We start from the raw sequence: 15,507 nt of genomic DNA, 5'->3' as shown, positions 1-15,507 counted from the left end.
TGGTGGTGTGGCTCACTGCAATAAAGGTGGGTGTAGGCAGTAGCCTGGCATATAGCTGGGGCTGTTTCATGTGGGGTCTGTACTAAACCTGCCAGCACGGCACGGAGAGATTGTCTCCTGCTATGGGACCTTGCAGCTGGTAAATCCCTCTCTGGTCTGTGCTGAAACACTAGAGAATAGGCATATTTTTCTTGTTGTTTCTAAAGGCTGTATTCTAGTTGGGAGTCAGGGTAATATATAGGACTAGATTTTGTGAAATAATTTCATAACAATCCCTTAATGTGCAAGGCTGAATCTGGTGTGACTTATAGAAATGAAGTGGGGTCTGTGAGAGGATCTCGTTCTTGCTCAGAAGTTTGTTTAAAATCTCTGCAAATAGCAGATAGGCTGCTGTGAGATGCTGATGTCATGGCAACACGTAGAGTCCTGTAGTTGCTAAAACCACTCTACTGTAATTAAGAGTTAACATAGAACAACTTCCTGACAGGCTTTATGAGAAAATTAGCTCTCTTACAGTGAAACTAGGCTAGCAAATATCATTGTAAAATGACTTTCTCCTTTCTCTCCCTTGTAAATAAACTCACTTCCTAATTTTCATATGAGATGAGAGAATAAAACATATCATCACTATTTATGACAATGTGTCAAATTCAGATAAAACCTTTTCTAACTTGGTTGCAATTATAGGGAATGGTAGGGGGAAAAAAAGTCAAGAAATAAAATTATGCAAAGGTTTAATGCCTTGGTAGCAAGTATACATTTCAATATTGTTTCTTCAGAAAAGCAAAAAGTAGGTGTGCTTTTCTCCTAGGCTGATTAATTATATACAGAATTGACTCCTGTCTTTTTCTTGCCTATTTTTTTTTTTTTTTTGAGCTAAAGTTGTTGCTTTGGATACTGTATGCAACTCACATAGAGTAGTATGTGTCAGCAGGAGGCAAAAATTGGAGTTGAAATGCTGCTGCCTAACTATAGATCCCAAGTCAAGGGATCAATAGGAAGATACATATTAAAAAGTTGGTAGTGAGCCACCAAGGCCTAGTTTGTCAATCTTCATCTGAGAATAAATTCTTTATCCAGCACAGAGAGAAGTGCTAACCTTCATAACTGTTAAGTTATGGTGCTGTTCTTGTTTTCTGCTGAGTGTTTTATTAGCTACTCACAGTTTGGTATCATACTGTGATGATTTACTGTAACAAAAGTTTCCAACTTATAAGCTTCTTTTATGGACATAATAAGTTTTGTCCAATTTAGGCAAAATACTCTTTTTTTAACTTTCTGTTTCACTTCTTGTCCTAATTATGAGTTATGTTCTCATAAAACTTAGGAATTCTCTTGATAATTAATTTAAAAATTATAATTTTGGGTATCCCATGAAAGATGTCTGCAGGGAAAGTGTAGAACTGCATTCCCTTGAATGAGAAGATGAAAGACTAATGCACTTCTAATGGCGCAAATCATGCCACAATATTATTATTAGAAATAGCAATGTGTTGAAGCATTTTTTGTGACAAGTTTCAGTGTTTTATTACTGTTTTGATTAACTTCCTCTTCTTGTAATAGTACATGTTGGTTGGTCTCTAACCACTTGATTTAATGCCCACTCTCAAATATTTTATCTATTAAATTGTCATGCTCTATTTTTTCTAGAGCAAGCTATTTTCCTGTCCCCATCCTAAAGAAATACTGTAAGGCTAAAGTACAGTGCAGATAAGCTCCTTATTCACTGGCATGCACAGATTGAATCTACTGCTGTTACTTTCTATCTAGGTGTTGTTTGTTTCCCCTTGAAAGCTAATAGTGATTTCTTTTTTTCATTTGTTAATGATGCCTACAACCAGACTTGTTATCAATTTTACTTTTTGGGCATGGATGGATTCCAATAATATTATTTCCCCCTCTTGTGTCCTAATGTTTTCAGTCTGTCTGTATTTAAATAGCTAAGCAATGAAATTTTAATTGTTCTCTCAAGCACATGATATTCTCTTCCTTATTTTACTGGATGCAGACTAGATCCTCCCATGATGAAGTACACTTGAACAGGGCTATCTGTGTGGAATGAGGTTATGCTGTTTTGGATCAGGGTTGAGTCTGTAATTTTACCTGTATTTTATGTAAATACATATATGTACATGTATTATTATGTTTTGCTTCCTCTGTTTATTTTTTGCTTTTAACTTACACACACACACACACCTTCCCCCCTCCCCCCCAATACCCCCAAGCCTTTATAAGATCATGGCTGGTCCAGTGGTCCAACAGCTTCTAGGAGTGGGGCTGGGGAAACAGCTAGAAGCTTCCACAGCATCCAGCTTCTCACACAGGGGCACTGTATAATATGAATAATTACAAGGATGGTGAGGCTAATCTGGCCAGATTTAATCAAAGGCTCCTAAACAGGAGCATAAAGATTTCTAAAGCATTTACTGTAGCCTTCAGACATGTTATTAGTGAATGCTATCCCCCTTGCCTCCCTTTGTGAAGGTGAACAGCTTTTATGTAACATTCATAAAACAGCTGCTGAAAGAACTAACACTTCATAATCCTGATCATTACAGTATCAAATATGTATGGATAACACAATCTAACAAGTTAATCTTTGAACAGCTGTATTTATAATTTTAGTTTTTAATGGTATTTTGGCAAATGATGCAGTTGAAACAATTTTCTTTTTTCTAAGCATACTGTAACTGTGAGGTTTGTCATGCTTGGCTTTAATGCAAAAGGGTAAAGGGAATTCCCCCTCCTCATCCATGATAATCCTCTGTAGTTTTGCACTGTTGTTTTTTTCCCTTCCCCGCATCTTTATTTCCTTTAATATCTCAATCCTGTTTGACAGAGTGAAAAAAATGCTCTTTTGTAAAATACTGCTCCCAGTTTTGTATTTGAAAATGCACTGAGAAAGGTTTATTTTTTTTACTGGGGATAGAGCCATTGTGGTTGAGGCTTTATGTCCATCCCTTCTCCCTACTTTCTCACTGAGGAAACAAAAAATAGATGAAATACATTTGCTTTGAGTCAGTAACTTCTGTCTTCTGGTTTTCCAAGAATAGCCAAATGCTGCCATTGGCTCACTAACTGTCAGGGAGACAGCGGAGACTGAGGAATTAATGCAGCCTCTTGAAAATACCAGCCCAAATGCATGCTCATCATGAGTCATGGCTGAGTGCTTGGGTTATTTCATTCCTGCAGTTTTTCTGCAGTAGAGACCCAGAGTCACAGAATGAGTGAGGTTGGAAGAGACCCCCACAGTGGGTCATCTGGTCCAACCTCCCTGCCCAGTCAGGGACCTCCTAGAGCACATGGCACAAGATTGCACCCAGACAGTTCTTGAATATCTCCCGTCAGGGAGATTCCTCAACCTCTCTGGACAATGTGTTCCAGTGTGTGGTGACCTGCACAGTAAAGAGGTTCTTCCTCATGTTCCACTGGAACTTCCTGTGCATCAGTTTCTGCCTGTTGCCTCTTGTCCTATTGCTTGGCACCCCAGAGAAGAGCCTGGCTCCATCCTCTTCGTATCCTTCCCTTAGGTACTTATGGACAATGATGAAGCCCCCTCTCAGTCATCTCTTCTCGAGGCTGAACAGGCCCAGTTCCCTCAACCTTTTCTTCTCAGAGATGCTCCACTCTCCTCTTCATCATCTTTGGAGCCCATAGTGTTTGTAGGAAGAGGACTCCTCTTGTCCCTTCTTGAGAGCACTGTCTAAACTCCTTCCCTAATCTGCCCCTTTCTAAATGACATGTGAGTTTTGAGATGTGCATGTTTAAAGGGAAAGCTTGAAAAGCCAGCCCTTGATGAGAACTGGTGACCTTTTAAAGACAGGTGAATGTGGAAGTTGAAATTTAAATTTGTGAGAGACTCGTGGTGCACCCACGGCCTCCTTGCTGTGTTGTGTTCTCTCTGTAAACCCTAGTGGTTCTGGCTTTTTAGGTGTTGCAACCTACAACAAAGCCTTTGGTGGGAATAGGCATGCCAGGGTTTTGGCAACACTATGTATTGAGAGTAAATAGGGGGGCTTCAAAAATAGCGAAGTTATTTTCTTACTGTAAGTTTGGAGACTTAAAGTGTACTTGAGAGACTTGACAAATGTCTTCCTGCCCTGCTGCAAGGAGAGGATGCAGCACTTTGCCAGGAGTCAGGCCCTGCGAGAAGGAAAGAAAGGAGGTTTGAAAGGGAAAGGGGGTTAGCCCAGGCTCCTTAGACGTGAGCCTGAAGATGGCGTGTCTGAGTCAGGGGCAATGCCGATAGCCCAGCTGAAGTGCCGTCTACACCAATGCCTGCAGTATTTAGATTTAGGTTGAACATCAGGAAGAATTTCTTCACAGAAGGGGCGATTAGACATTGGAATGGGGTGGAGTCACCCTGCCTGGGGGCCTTCAAGGAAAGACTGGATGTGATAGTGCCATGGTATGGTTAATACGGTGGTGTTCGGCCATACCTTGGCCTCGGTTAGCTCAGAAGTGTTTTCTAACCGAATTGATTTCGTAATTCTTTGATTGAAAAACCCCTTTCCCAGGGTTGTGTCTCTTCCCACGTTCACAGTACCCTCAGAAGGCGGGAGCCCCGCGGGCCGCTGGGGGGGGGGGGCGGGGGGGCGGCACGCGGGACCCACGCTCGGGGCGGACCCGGGCCACCAGGGGGCGCTGTGCCGGGCGGGGGCGGGGCTGCGGGCAGGCCGCGCGCAGGCGCAGCGCTGCCCCTCCGGCGGCGGCGGCGCGCGTCCCCTGCCGCAAGGGCCGCCGGTCCGTCGGCGGCGCGGGGGCGGGCGGGCGGCCCGGGCCCGGACATAAGATGGCGGCGGCGTTGCTGGGGCGGCGGCGGCGGCGGTTGCGGCTGTCGCGGAGCGCGGGCGGTGCGCGGCTCTGCCCGGGCTCGCAGGGCGGATAGAGCGGGGCCGGCGCGGCGGAGCGGGGCCGCCATGGGCTCCCAGGTGCTGCAGATCCTGCGCCAGGGCGTGTGGGCGGCGCTGAGCGGCGGCTGGTACCAGGACCCGCACCAGGGCGCGGGGGTCAACGCGCTGCACCTCTACCTGTGGCTCTTCCTGCTCGGCTTCCCGTTCACCCTGTACATGGTGAGTGCAGACCCGGCCTGTGCCGGGGGTCGGCCGGGCCTTGCGGGGCCCGGGGTGGGGGGGGAGGGTCGGGAGGGGCCGCGGGGCCGCCGCGCGCGCGCCCCCTGCCCGCGGCGCGGCCCCGGGAACGGCCCCGGGCCCCCCCGCCGCTGGGAGCGGGCCCGACAGCCGCGATCGGGGCTGCGGCGTTTCGGGAACACCGACCCGTTGCTGGGAATCTGTGGGTGGGCGCTATCGGGGCGCGGCGGGGCTATAGGCGCTGGCACTTTGCCTTCGTTTTCTGTCTTCTTTCTTTCGAAATTGGAAATATCTCTGTCAGTTTCCGCTGCCGATCTACTGATGGTTTAGTAAAAAGCAGTTTCTATAGAAGCTGTCAGATTTATCCAGTGTTTTTGACTGGCAGCATTATCACTTTCTGACTTTTGAGTGTGGTGGAGGGATGTGGTTCCATAACCTGGAAGTTTTATTTGGATGTGGTGTGGTGTGCTCGCTGGCAGTGTATCTGGATTGTATTATCGACAAGAAGTTAGTCGGGCTTTTTTGTTAATATCCAGATTTCAGTGTACTCGGTTTGTGAGATTTCCTGTCCTATATATCTTTGTAACTGACACTTCAATCAAAGCTGTTAAAATACTAACCTTTAAACCTAGAAACTTTCTTGACATTTGGACTTGGGAACAAATAGAGGAGGGATGTGATCGGTTAGAAGAAAAGGGGGCGGTTTCCTGTTGGCCAGTAGTTTTTTTCCCTGTGTAAGCTGTGTTTAACTTATGAAATGCTAATAGTTTGCTTTGGATTTTTCAATAGAAAAGTGTGATGATAATAGTGTGCTTTGACCAGTTTTGTGCATATGAGGTAGAACATCATGTGCAAGACTGCCAGATGCTGTGACAACCTTAAGTAGAAGCTGCCTTGTGAAAATTTAGTTAGTGAATGAAATATTGGAGATAAAATGGTATGCAAGTGCAGTTGCAGAAATTGAGAGCTCTGAGGTCAGGCATTTGCTTTGTTTAAAAGCAATTTGTAAGGTTGCAGTATGAGACACTTCATACTAAGAAACAGCTAATGTGGAAAAGGAGGTTAGAGCTCTGTATGGTTTTTAATTCATATTACAGTGTCTTGGAAAAGGCAACTCTAAGGCTTTTTGTTTGAAAACTTCTAGGCTACTGGCAGGGAAACTAAAAGCTAAGACAAATTACTTTTAAAACTGAAGTTAAATGAGAACAGCTAGATAAAACTTTTAACTAAGCAGATACTTTGTATGAGAACTTTGAATCTGTATGTATTTAAAGCTCTGCAGAATATGGGCAGAGGAGACACCTTTTGGTTTTGAATATAGCTTTACAATGTGTTTTTTTATAATAGTACCGCTCTTCTGTTTCGACAGAACTGTCTATTTAATTAATACTGCCTTGCTGAGAAGGCTCACCATGAACATCTATATCCTGCACGCACAGGAGACTTTTGAAGGGGACTGATCTATATTGCACATAGGTCTTTTGACAAATGGTAAATCTGGGCCAGCATTTGAGTCTCCTGCTGCTCTTAAAGCAGTAGGTAAGCTTCAGTTACCCGTCCAATGGGGTAAACTTCAGTGTTGCTTAAACGCTTTTTCCTGTGCAAAGGGAAACTGCTTTGGGTTTTGTTGAGGTCAGAGAAATTCTCTTGCTTCATAGCTCTGGACAAGTTAAAGATGCAACAAGTGCCAACTTCCCTGAGACTAAGTAGGGAGATTAGTCACAAGTTAAAGGAGATTGAATCATATTTGGCTGTTCTCCCTCTTTCCACCCTCTGCAGTTTAAGTGTTGTCTAGACATAAACTAAACAGGCAGAACTGTGTTGGTCATCTTAGCTCTTTAGCATCTCTTAAGTTCTTTTTCAGAATAAAAAGCAGTAAGTGTTGTATTGCTGTAGGACATGCATAAATAAGCAGAACTTGCTTAAAAAGTCTTAGGTAATTGTAATCTGAATTCTGAGCATGGCTCACTGATGTGTAGGAGGGAGTTTCTAAGCTAGCTTCAAGTGACTTGTTGCTGGCAGACAACCCTGTGTGTTTAAAAAATCAAGGTATATAGAAAGACTTAGACTGCTGACAGGTGTTATATTACTTAAAAAACTTCCCCATTTAAAGATTTACGAGATCATAGCATTGCTTTTATGCATTGGATCATCAATAACTGTAGTATTTCTAAGTTGTTTTGTAGCAACAAAGACAAAAGAATCCCCTAAGAACTTTGCTTGTAGCTGGCTCTCAAGGCTGAATGCATTTAATAGAAGGCTAATCACTTTTTTTTCGAAATGTTATTTAACCCCCAACAGGAATAGAACGCTTTAGGATATGGGAATTTAGATGCACTTAGTGCTTAAAGACTTGGTTTAGTGCACCCAACATCGCTAATCTTTTTTCTGTGCATTTGTTTTGTTGATCTGGTATTTTCAGAATGGAATCTGGTAATGGTTGTGGTCAGCAAGTAATGCCATAAATCTGTGTGTTCCTTTGTGTGTGTATGCCTGTGCTGTTAGAGTTGATGGATTTAATGTGTGGTACAAACTTACTGAAAAAATTAGCAGTAGTCAGTAAGCAACCTTTCTTCCTTGGTCCTGCATCTGCCTTCTGAGCTTAAGCATGTGTGAGGGTTGTACCCTGTGTGAAGATGACGGATGTATACATAAATGTATCTATTTTACATGCTTTTACTTTTTCTCGTGTATTTATATACTTAAACTGAGCTTGTTGGAAGCGTGGCAAAAATGAAAGTGTAGATAATGAAGGAACTGGGGCCTAGAGTAAGAAATGCTGGCTTTAGGGAAGCTGCTTGAGTCTGTTCTTGGATTTGTGGCTTGGCCGTATGCATACAAAAATTCTGCTTTCTAGACTAGTTAAATCTATCCTGTTTGCATATTTGTATTCAGTAACAGACTCAACTGTGCTTGTTGATGTGCCTGTCTGTTGTAAGAGCTGATCCCTGCTTTTACTCTAAAGCAAAATTGAAGCTGGGAGAAGAAAATGTGCTTTCTATATGGTGAAGCTGTCCAATCACTTTGTAAAATCTAGTGGTAGAGTTGAAAAAAAATACCCTGAATGCAGAGGCTAATGTTATGCATCAGTGTTGCAGGGGGGAGGGGAAAGAGAGGAGGATGCCAAAGCACTTCCCCTAGTCGGAATGCTGTTTCAGCCCCACCACGTGCGCATGAGGGGGTGAAGTCTTGGCTCTGGCACTTGTGGAATTTTGCCAGTGACTGAAGAGGAGCCAGGGCTGTACCTTGCTTGGGGTGATGGGCTCATATGTACCTACAGAACTTGTCTGTCAAAGTCAAGCTCGTTTAGACAACAGTTCACTTAATTTCCTGACTTGTGTACATAGTTATAGAAGTAGGTCATATAAATGTAGCTTCACGTGGAAGTTTATCCAACTGAAGTTCCTGAAATATGTCCTGTTTCTTAAAATAAGATTTTAAATAATTGAAATTCAGTTTGTGATAGTAATGCCTGGTATGCCATATTGTTCTAAGACACTTCTAGTTTCTTGGCTACTCAAGTTTGGGTTGTATGGTTTGAGGTTTCAGTCAAAACCTACATGACTTGTAACTGAACTCTCTTTCAGATAACAGCAGTTCTTAAGGGCTCTGATTGTCCATAAACAAGAATTGGGGACAAAATTATATCTGTTGTTTCCTGATCTTTCCTCTTTTCCAGTAAAACTGTTTCTATAAAATACTGAGCTCAAAATGCTTGTACTTTTAAGTCCTTTTACAAGATGGCTGTTACTTCTTAATGTTTAGTTGGTATCACCTTTATGTATGGATTTGCAATCTGATTTGATTTTGAAAACTTTGCTATGACTGTTTTCAACAGGTAACAGCTATGCATTTTTTTTTTTCCTGAAAATAATCTGGAATTTTCATTGCATCTGTGGGGCCTAGCTAAAGACAGGTAATTTATTAGATTAGGTAGGATCCATATAGTGTTAGTTTCTTCATAAGGATGTTGTACAGCCTCTGATCAATGAAGTTTCCTCTGGTTCCTGGCACATATGTGCTGGAAACATTCAATTTAGATGCAGTGACCTTTTGAGGTTAGGAATTATTTTAATGCTGTAACTAGTGGTGGGAGCTTTCTTTTTCCATTTTGACCATTGGATTCTAGAAGTGCTTAAACCTTTTTCTCCCTGCTTTTTTAGGAGAGGTGTGTTGTGATACAAGTGAGCTGACTTAACCACCAGGAGGTTTCAGAAGAGGTAGTCTTCCTTAACTGTGCATTCCTGCATCTTACCTTTGTCCATATATATATCTTGGATTTGATAAGTTGACTTGAAAGCTTTAAATTTGGAATGTAACTCTTGTGGCAAAAGTGGTAGAAAATCAGTGTCCTTCTATCTGCCCCCCATATTTGAGTGTACTACTCTAGCTTCCCTTTAAAGAAATAGTTTCAGGTAGGAGTTTATCTAATAGTTGGGTTTGTTCAGTCATTAGATAACTGAAGTTTTCAACAGAACATAGTTAAAAACAGTTTTTATATGGTTCTGTGTAGCTCTTTATATTGTACAAGAGCTTCAGTTGTGATGACTGCTGTGGAGTATGTTTTCTTTTGGTGCTAATGCAAGTGATTAGAAATGTGCAGTAAAAAGGGCAGTTCTCTGAAATGTTGTTGCAGCTGTAGACTTGTGGCCAGCTGGTATCTACTAACAAGTGCTAACCTGAGGGTTTTAGTATGCTGTGCTCAATAAAAACGCTTTAGTATTTGAAATTATTTTGATATTATTGAGATGTAATCTAGTGGGAAATTTGCATGACTTAGATTTGTATTCCAGTTTGGAAGGTGGTATCACACAGGATGCTGGTGAGAAACCTGTTTCTCCTCAAATGTGGTAAAATGCTAAGCATGGTTTAAAATGGTAATCTTGCTTTTAGCTTGCTTTGTTTTGTGGGGAGAAGACCCCAAATGGATGTTGAGTGCTTCTAAGTTTGGCTAAGAAAAATAGAGAAGGTGCAAGTGATTTAGCTTAGGCTGCAGTAAGTCTCCTCTTCAGGTTGTACTGCAGACAAATTGCTGGTACCATGGGTAGCAGTGCTGTACCCACAGCATGATACTTGATGTCAAGTATGTTCATATGGCAGACTAAGCTAGGTAAAATGCCGTCTCCTTCCCAGAGTATGTGCCCTATTCTGAGATGAGCAGCTACTACAAATATGAAGAAGGAAAAGTTGTCAGTTACCTTAGCTTATTTTTTTTGTTTTTCTGCAATTCTGTGAAAACAGAATGTGAGAAAAAATCTTGAATTCCTTGTTAGGTTTGCTGCAAGTTACATGAGGTGTTTTGCCTTTTTTTCTTGCACTTTTTCTTAAAGCTTTCCTTTGAAAAACTGGATGTGTAGATTTTGGAAGATAAACTGGATATACTGTGACCTTCCTGCTGACAGAGGAGAGGGGAGAAATTGAAGAGCTCTCTAGACAGGAAAGTACAGGCATGTCTTTTATGGAGCAATTCTAGCTTTTGTTACCTAGTGTTAGTCTGACTCTTCTGGTAATGGCTTCTGAATGCTAGGTGTTGTAAAGGAGAGGAAAGTGGAAGCTGTGTGAGATGGGGTAGCAGACTGCCTAGCAGGTACAAGCAACTCGTGTTTTGTCAAAGTTAATGGGCTGGCCTTGTCTGCAGGGAACCAACTCTGAAGTTTTTGGAAGTAGAAACACCTCATTTACTGAGGAAACCATTCTAGCGTGGCTTCATGAGTTGTAGGGATGCCATGTCATTGTGGATCCTGTTTGCTTATTGATGCTGATTTTAAGTAGCTTGGTTTCTTCTTTCTCCTCCTTAGCTGGTGTTTGGTGAGTGAGTATCTGTTCATCATGATGTTGTCCAGCTCAGCATGTGAAATGAAACTTAGAAAACTTCAGCTTAGTTTGCCTGGCCTACTTCAAATGTTATATTCAGTGTTGACTTAACTTTTTTTGGAGGAAAAGGTACGTATTGATGATGGTTGTCAGACTTGACTTGTTTTGGACGATACCATGCTAGGTTACAAAGAGTTGTCGTGGTGATCACAGTTCCAGGGACATCTTGAAGAGTCAGAAGGGGAAAATGAGTAGAGAAAAAGAAAAGGAGGCCTCTCTGTTCAGCACATATGACCAGGCTGAGTAATTTAAAATTGATTGGCTGACAGCTATGGTTAGGTTATGCTACTTAAAATCCTTCTAAGATTCAGGGAAACAATTTCAGGTAGGAGGTTGCGTTACATTGCGTAATGTTGCGCTGTGTTGTCAGCAAGTCAATTTTAAATGACTCAAAATGTTTCTATGTGCTGGTTAAAGGCATTACTGTCTTCTACTTTGATCATTTTGTGGTTTTGACTCTGCAAGATGTTCCTGGGACTTTATCAATGATGACTTTTCTCTTCCCATGGCCTCTCTAGGGAGGTATGGAAATGAGCTGGAATTGTCCTTCAGCCATGAGGTCTAAAAAGACAGTTCATTTGTTCTACTCATTTACTATTAATGTTCAAGCTGGATATCAGCTGTTTAATTCTGATTGTCATATGTCTGTATGTATTTTTATATTTTGGAAGTATATCCCAAACTGCACTGTGAGCAGGGTAACGGATAGTGGTGCAGTGAAATACTTCAGAACCTAAACTTTTGTTGCTTTTGTAAGGGAAATGGTCTGTTTGTGGATGAATACTGAGACTTAATAGCTCATTTTGTTTAGTCACTGCCTAGGGAAATGGCAAAATTTAAAAACATGAATAAAGCATGTTTTAGAAGGATGAAAGTGTTGAAGTGAAATCTGGAGTTTAACCAGTACTTTGAACACTTCTCCTAAACAGCTGTTAGGCTGGACTTCATCGATACCTATTGCTGAAGTGATTGATCTGTAAAAGCCTTACTTACCTCTGCAAAAGTTGCATGACAACTCTTAACTCTGACTGGAATTTCAAATGTTGAATTCAGGACTGAGGGGTTTTTTAATGTGGCTTCTGGCTGCCTTTCATACAGATGGAAATTTTTCTTCAGAACATGTGTTGGCTACCTTTCCATGGGCACACAATGATCTAGCACAAATCTTTGCTGCCTCTGGTCTTGCAGGTTATTGTGTTCTGCTGTGCAGTGTGTGTGTGTTACACGTGTAAGCAACCTCTTTATGTATGCAAGTAAGAAAGTTTGGCCTTTGTGACTGATCAGTATCTTGTCATGCAGCAGTAGCTGTTGGAAGCTGACAAGCAGAGTCAAAACACCAGTGTTTGGTATCTAAGCAGGTTTTTTCCCATCCAGCCATGCTGTCAAACTTGCATCAAGTTTTTCCAAAACGGAGTTGGTGCTGTGCACTAGACCTGAAATAAGATCTCATCCCATACTTACTTGGTTTAATCTTGCCTTTTTTTTTTTTTTTTTTACTCATAACAGTTAATCAAAAATATTGGGTGTCACACATGCTGGCTCTAAGTTTCCTGGTCTAGGTCTTGCATTGCAAAAGCATGGAAGAAGAGAATAAGAGTTGAGCTTGGTTCTCAGGCTTCAGTGAGACAAGTCTATTGAGCATGGTGCTGTGGTGATTTGGTATGTTTGGAAGTCCAGCTGTTTCTTTTTTCTGTGTTGCTAGACTTTTAATGTTTTTCACACAAAGACCGACTGTAGGTGGTGTAACTTTCAGAATGATCGTATTTTCTCCATGAAACAAACTGTTAAAATCTGGATAGACTGTTCTTACAGATATTTGACCTTGTATTCATTAACTTTTTCTTACTCTTTTTTTTTGGAAGGCTCTTCCTTCTTCCATGATGATCGTAGCTGTCTACTGCCCCGTGATTGCAGCTCTCTTTATCGTTTTGAAGATGGTGAATTACCGTTTGCACAGGGCACTGGATGAGGGAGAAATTGTGGAGAGGAATGCCAGTGAGCATATGGACAGAGGTGCAAAAACAGAACAAAGCAATGTTTCAGCCAAGAGAAAAGACAGCAATGGGCCCAGGTAAGTTGTCTGCTGATGTTTGCATACTGCTTCAAATGACTAACAGTCCTGTCTTCATCTGTGTAACTGGAGTGGTGATTGAGATTAAACACTGAGGAATACAGATACAGACCTCTGTAGTTCTGAAAGATGGTTTTAAGTCTGGTCTTGAAAAGCAGACTTATTAATGTATTAGGTTTGAAATGATGGTTTCACAATAATTTCCTAGTTCCTCTCCCAAAGGAGCTCAAGAACAATATTGAACATGCTGGAAGCACTGAAACAATAGCATGAAAAATGTGAGCCGATTAGGTCACTAAAATACTTAATGAGCATAATTAGTACAAGTAATCTTATTTCATTAGTAGATGTAGTATTAAAAATCTAGCTTCAAAGTCCTCATACTATATGCTAATTCTTTTATCACTAGGAGGAGTGTCTGATGTGGTTTCAATTTTAGTGTTGCAAAAACAGGAGTCAGATACAATGCTTGACTCCAGTCAGTCTTTCTTTAGGAGAACATTTTCCTGTGAATTTGGAAATTCTGGAATTGCTCTGCTCAGTAATGAAGTTAATGATTCTGAAGTACTGTCAATAGGAGGTGATTTCTTTCCAGAGATCTCTGCTGTAGCCAGCATAAAAAAACACCAGAGGTTTTCCTCCTCTGACCAGACTGTTTGGAGAAAGAAGAGCAAAAGATGACTCATCAGCAAGGCCAGCTTAACCAGTTTGATCAGACTGTGGATGTTTTACAAGCTCTATTATCAAAGCCTCTGCCTGCCTTTAGATAATTAGGGCCATCTTAAACTGTATGAAGTAAATCAACCTTGAATTGTTAGCTTTTAAAGATGACCTTTCTCTTGTCTCTGAGTTTCCGGTACTAGTAGCCATGAGTAGTTTTCAAAATGAGGTGATTTGTATGCTATCCTGACTCTTAAAAGGCTGTGTGTCTTACTAAGGAAATGTAGTTGAAAGAAGCCTCTTGAGTCTGTTTATTGGGATGCTTTTAAAGAAAGGAAGTGTTAAACTGCTGCTCGTTAAAATGCTAAGCCTAGAAGTGAAAGGACTTTCCTGTGTAAATATGGGGTAGCTTCTCATGAGATGGGTCCTAGGTTCTTCTCTGTCTTCTCAGCTCAGGTATTGTTGGCAAAAACGGTGTCTTAGATTCCTCTAAAGCTGATATACAGTAACTTCTTGTATCAATCTTTTATAAACCTGCCCCTTTTTCCATGATGTGTTTGGCAACTGAAGCTGCTGATTTTAATTGTGACTCCGTTTAGCTCACCCTATACCTTACTAAAACTGTACTGAGGTATTTTGGCATTCTGTTTCCCTAATTGTATCTTAATGCTTACTCTGCTTAATAAAATTCATGGAAATAAACTAGTGGTCTGTTCTTTCTCATGCAACCTTGGTAATGCATGTTTTAGGTGTGACCTTTAGATGTTTTGTCTCTGAGTGGTTTTTTTTTGTTGGTTTTTTTTTTGTTTTTTGTTTTTTTTTTGTTGTTGTTGTTTTTTTTGTTGTATTTTTTTTGTTGTATTTTTTTTGTTTGTTTGGTGTTTTTGCCATGTAGCTTTTGCTTCCAAAACAGTGGCCCAAACTTGGCAAGGGAATTTCTACTAGTGTTGTGAATTACTTCTGGATGTTTCAGTTCTGTTTTGTCTAGGGAGCAGTTGACATGGGACAAGATACTACATTATAAGCATTGTGAGCTCAGAAGTAGAGGTTAGTTTGATGCTGTGTGTCCTGCTTGCCAACTAAAGTTTCATTAACTTTTATATGATCCTTGTTCCCACTTTCAGGTCTCTTAACTAGAACTGGGAACAAGGTCAATGCAGAAATTACGGAGTTACTTTTTGGTAAGTGGGATGTACAGTATATACTAATCTTTGCCTGGAAGCTTACAAGAACTCTGGGATAACATTCAAACCAGTAGATGGGATGTAGAATGAGTGTTTAATTTTGAGCTGTAACTTTATTAGTAAGTTAAATTGGAACACTAATAAAAACCCAAACCTGTGTGGGAAGAGAATGTGTATGTAGGGTTTTCTTCTTTTTAAATTCTGCTCCTCTAATATAAGGTGGATATAGGGGAGATTTGAGCAGAGATGCTATCTGAAATATTTGCATAATCATAATATTAGTTTTGATAGCTTAGGCTACAGCATGTGATACTGAATACAGATGCATATAGTATAGTTTGCAAAGCCATCCTAGAGTTTTTACCCTGCCCATTATATACTCATGAAGATCACTTTAGATACAAATCTTAGTATATTTGTAGGGTTAAGTAGAAGTAATGTTCAGGGTTCTGTTTAGCTTTTAAGAATTGCTTTTCCTTTTTTCTGAAGATGTTTATCCTCAAAGTGGTGCTTTCAGGTATCTAACAAATTATGTGCTGTCACTTGTAGGCTTGCTTGAGCTGCTCATTTATCTTCGGTCAACACTGGTTTGTGGATGGGGGTTTTTAAATGTTTCTGTGAACCTTCA

The 15,507-nt window shown here is 41.0% G+C and overlaps 1 protein-coding gene across 10 annotated transcripts in view; it reads left to right on the top strand.

Annotated features, from left to right (window-relative positions):
• The first annotated feature begins 4,778 nt into the window (after nt 1-4,778).
• Nucleotides 4,779-15,507, top strand: part of PCNX1 (pecanex 1) — a 90,770-nt gene continuing 80,041 nt past the window's right edge. For 9 of the 10 annotated variants that reach the window (XM_069017534.1, XM_069017540.1, XM_069017539.1 and 6 more), the window contains exons 1-2: nt 4,779-5,072; nt 12,827-13,035. In XM_069017534.1, the coding sequence (XP_068873635.1) occupies nt 4,920-5,072; nt 12,827-13,035 (362 nt within the window). In that variant the 5' untranslated portion in view covers nt 4,779-4,919. Of the gene's footprint in view, nt 5,073-12,826; nt 13,036-14,816; nt 14,877-15,507 lie in introns of those variants that run through there. The other variant, XM_069017538.1, reaches the window with a different exon arrangement.

This window comes from Aphelocoma coerulescens, chromosome 5, assembly GCF_041296385.1.
Source record: "Aphelocoma coerulescens isolate FSJ_1873_10779 chromosome 5, UR_Acoe_1.0, whole genome shotgun sequence".
Taxonomy (NCBI): Eukaryota; Metazoa; Chordata; class Aves; order Passeriformes; family Corvidae; genus Aphelocoma; species Aphelocoma coerulescens.
The sequence above is the reverse complement of the archived record's forward strand: the minus strand, read 5'-3'. Positions and strand labels throughout refer to the sequence as shown.